This window comes from Lithobates pipiens, unplaced genomic scaffold (genome assembly GCF_037356315.1).
Source record: "Lithobates pipiens isolate NorthernLeopardFrog02 unplaced genomic scaffold, aLitPip1_a1.2 Scaffold_3, whole genome shotgun sequence".
Taxonomy (NCBI): Eukaryota; Metazoa; Chordata; class Amphibia; order Anura; family Ranidae; genus Lithobates; species Lithobates pipiens.
In genome coordinates this window covers 470,020-474,527 of record NW_027507790.1, presented here as the reverse complement: position 1 = coordinate 474,527, position 4,508 = coordinate 470,020, and the positions used below count along the sequence as shown (strand labels likewise).

Here is a 4,508-nt window from a genome sequence, read left to right as displayed (position 1 = left end):
TCATGGCTCTGGCTGCCTGGAGTCTACTCTACACTGTGTGATGGGCGTGCCGCTTAGCTGCAGGATGACACCTCAAATCGGGGTCAGGTAGGTCATTGTATGTCAGGTAGGTCAGTGTAGGTCAGGTAGGTCAGTGTAAATCAGTGTAGGTCAGTGTGTGTCAGGTAGGTCAGTGTAGGTCAGCGTGTGTCGGGTAGGTCAGTGTGTGTCAGGTAAGTCAGTGTGTGTCAGGTAAGTCAGTGTATGTCAGGTAGGTCAGTGGGTGTCAGGTTGGTCAGCGTATGTCAGTGTGGGCCAGGTAGGTCAGTGTGTGTCAGATAGGTCAGTGTAAGTCAGTGTGTGTCAGGTAGGTCAGTGTATGTCAGTGTATGTCAGGTAGGTCAGTGTGTGTCAGGTAGCTCAGTGTGTGCCAGTGTTTGTCAGGTAGGAACTACCCTCCGGTGCTGGGCTCAGACTTTGGGCTGAAGCCCCTGTTTTTTTTGCCACCTTGCAACAACCCAGCAGTAATGACTAAAAACCATTTGCTTAAAGTTCTGCTTTAATCCTTCACACTGTCCATAATAAAACTGTTTAACAATATAGAAACATTTGTAACATACAAAGGTCTATAGAAAGATAGCACCATGTCATACACCATTATATAGGAATATGCACATTGGGCTTCAAAAATATGGAGACAGAGAATAGGCTTAAACACAAGGAAAATAATCTTTATTTAAGCCATCTGACTGTAATTTCCTCATCTCATTGGGCGCTAAAAATAAATGTCACTTTTTTATCAGGTTAACCAGGGGTACAGGGTATAAAGCATGGGTGCTCAACCTGTGGCCTTCCACTGTTGCAGAACTACAAGTTTCTTTATGCCTCTGCCTGTGGGAGTCATGCTTGTAACTGTCAGCGGCTTGCAATGCCTCATGGGACTTGTAGTTCCGCAACAGTTGGAGGGCCACAGGTTGAGCACCCATGGTCTAAAGTCTTCCACTGTGTACCCCTGGGTACCATAATCCTCATGCCATTTGTAGATGGAAAAGGATGGAAAGAAGTCTATAAGAATGATCTGGTACACTACATATTCTGAAAGACAATCCCGCCAAGAAGTGTATTACATGGGTCTTTAGAATGACTGCAAGATTAGTCATATTTTTTCAAACAGATTCCCCCCAACCCTACCCAACTCTGTCCTAGTTAAAATACTTCTGCATTAAACAAGAATGTAAATCAACATAGGTCTTAATCGGCAAGTAATGCATTTATCACAGTCTACATCTGCATTTATCACTGTTGCATCTTAATTGTGAATTATGCAACATAAAGGTAATAGTACTGGTAAACTACCAAAAACATTTTCTAAAGACCAAGGCTTTGGCTAGGCAACCTTTTAACAACTAAAACCCGCAACCCCCTCCACACCACCACCAACTCCAACTCCCATCCTTCTAATTACCCTCTCATTCCTCCAGTATTTTTGTTGAAATACCTGGTGAAGAAGTTCTAGGCTCACCTTAACTCTCCCTGGGTCTGGGGTCTTTGTAATTCAGCACTGCTGAAGTGGCCGAACTGGCCATTCTTCTCATGAAGACTTGAGACTTGAATGTCAGTTGATTAGATTTTAGGTAGGTAAAAGGAACCTTTAAGTTGTGTTTTTTTTTTTTTGCCAGCATGTAGTTAGACTTGAGAGGGGCTATAAGGGGAAGAGGTTGCGTGGAGAGTAGCTTTAACTGCTATTAGAATTGATTATTTTGAAAAAGATGATTCTGAATGGATGTAATTACAATTGTTTTTTTATTGTGTTTTGTATTGCTAACTTAATACTTGAATTTCTTAGGCTGTAAATGATAGGATTGAGCAATGGAGTCACAACAGAATAAAATACAGATAATATTTTGTCTATGTAAGATGAATTTCCATTTGAAGGTCTTACATATGTAAAAATAATGGTTCCATAGAATATAGTTACAACTGTAAGGTGTGATGCACAAGTAGAGAAAGCTTTCCGACGACTTCTAGTGGAAGACATTGTAAGAATGGTGGTCACAATGAAGATATATGATACTAAGATTACAAGACAACAGCTTAATATTACTATAAAAGCCTGTCCAAAGAACGTCTTGACTGCCATTGAGGTATCAGAACAGGATAACTTCACCAAGGGTCCAAAATCACAAAAGTAATGGTCAATTTTTCTGTAATCACAAAAGAAAAACTTTGACACCCAAACTGTTGGCATTAAGGGAATAAGACATCCACCTATCCAGGATACAAAGGCCAATTGATAGCAAACATAGTGGGTCATTATTGATGAGTAACGTAAAGGATTACAAATAGCCAGGTAACGGTCATATCCCATAATAGCCAGAAGAATATTTTCTACAGAACCAGAAAAAAATATAAAGTAAAACTGGGTCAGACACCCATGTATGGATATAGTTACAGTTTCATACAAGAGACCTTGCAACATTTTTGGGATGATAACACTTGTGTGGCCTATTTCCATCAGAGAGAAGTGGCTAAGAAAAATATACATGGGTATATGAAGCTGTGAGTTCACACGAACGATTGTAATAATTAGCATGTTGGCCAACAAGGTAATAGAATAGGAAGCCAGGGTTAAGGTGAAGAGAACTTTTTTTAAATCTGGAGACAAGGGGAAGCCAAGCAAAATAAAGTCTGTAACTTTTGTGTTATTCTGCAATGCCATACTTTCATTGTATATGTTTAATGAAAAATGTGAACAATGAGATAAGATATATGAAATATTAAGAGGTATCCACAAAAGCAAAGTAAAAAAAAGTAGCAATAGCTTATAAGCAGAAATAATATTACAGTCAATAGTATTTATCAATATAATTCTGTAAGTCTTTCAAACATAGCAAGCATCACAATGATTTTAAGAGCTCATTCCTTGTTACCTGAGTTTTATACTGTACATCAGAAATACTGTAATGAGTTAAAATGTGAATACACGTTTAAAAGTGTTGTTAATGAGTAGTTCTTACAGAAAAAAAGTTCTTATACAATATCTTTTTTTCTTTCTAGAAATACATAATCTAATTAATACAGTTATACCGCGTACACACGATCGCACATTCTGAGAACAAAATCCATGTTTTTTTTCCGACGGATGTTGGCTTACACACGGTCATGCAAATCTTGTCAGAAATTCCAAACTTTAAGAACGCAGTGACGTACGACGAGCCAAGAAATTGAAGTTCAATAGCCAGTGTGGCTCTTCTGCTTGATTTCAAGAATGCGTGGAACTTTGTGCGTCAGAATTGTGTACACATGATTGGATTTATCGACAACGGATTTTGTTTGTCGGAAAATTTGGAATCCAGATCTCAAATTTTGTTTGTCGGAAATTCCGACGGAAAATGTCCAATGGAGCCTACACACGGTTGGAATTTCCGACAACAAGCTCCCATCCAACATTTCCCGTCGGAAGATTCAACCGTGTATACTCAGCATTATTGTTATAACTGTGATCCTTTACATTATACGGAATAGCTACCATGAATATTTAAAGCTCTTTTCTTTTTTACAATTCATCTCAGTTGGAGAATAAGACAACTTTCTGTTCTGTCTGTTTGTAGTCTCCTCTGAAGAAGTGAAGATATGGTCAAATGATTTATGTTTTATATCCTCACCAGTTTAATGACAAGTGGCAGATACTTACTTATTTATAGTCAACCTGGTAGATAATTAGTAGGTTTCAGCGCACAGTGGCATAAAGAACACAGATTTTAATAAAACCTCCAAAGAATTCTTTCAAATTGCTAGTAAGCCCTTTGTGCTTTTTTCTTTTACACAACTCATTACATTTTTTATTACATTAACCATTAATTGATCTATATCATAAATACAAATTTTCCTTTTCTGTCCTAAATTCTTGGTTTTGTCTTTCTCCATTTCCAGCTTTAACCACTTGGCGTCCGCGCTATAGCCAAATGACGGCTACAGCGCGGAACTGAATTTCCAGGAGGCGTCATATGATGTGAGGAAGGAGGCACATCTGCCTCATCTGTGCCCACAATTACCCCCTGCCAGTGTCCACCAGTGCCACCTATCAATGCCCATGAGTGCCACCTGTCAATGCCCACAAGTGCCACCTATCAATGTCCAACAGTGGGGCCAATCAGTGCCTCATCGGTGTCATCTAGCAGTGCTGCCTATCAGTGTAATCTACCAGTGCCGATCAGTGCCCATTATTGCCACCCATCAGTGCCCATCATCGCCAGCTATCAGTGCCACATATTAGTGCCACCTCTCAGTGCCTACACCAGTGCCGCCTATCAGTGCCCACCAGTGTCACCTAATCGGTGCCCATCAATGCAGCCTATCGGTGCCCATCAGTGCAGCCCATCAGTGCCCATCAGTGCAGCCCATAAGTGCAGCCTATCGGTGCCCATCATTGCAGCCTCATCAGCATACATCAATGAAGGAAAAAAATTACCTGTTTACAATATTTTAAACAAAATAGAAAAAAAATCTATTTTTAAAAAAAAATCTAA

The 4,508-nt window shown here is 39.6% G+C and overlaps 1 protein-coding gene across 1 annotated transcript; it reads right to left on the bottom strand.

Moving 5' to 3' along the window:
- Positions 1-217: 217 nt before the first annotated feature.
- Positions 218-3,637, bottom strand: LOC143940079 (olfactory receptor 5P58-like). The gene is made up of 2 exons (XM_077461126.1): positions 3,509-3,637; positions 218-2,937 (listed from the first exon to the last, which is right to left on the bottom strand). Exon 2 carries the CDS (start codon positions 2,696-2,698, stop codon positions 1,769-1,771), a length of 930 nt encoding a protein of 309 aa, XP_077317252.1. The 5' UTR covers positions 2,699-2,937; positions 3,509-3,637; the 3' UTR covers positions 218-1,768.
- Between the last annotated feature and the right edge of the window lie 871 nt (positions 3,638-4,508).

Coding starts and splice junctions, on each gene's coding strand:
- LOC143940079 (XM_077461126.1), bottom strand. CDS start 2,698: ATGGCATTGCAGAATAACACAAAAGTTACAGACTTTATTTTGCTTGGC.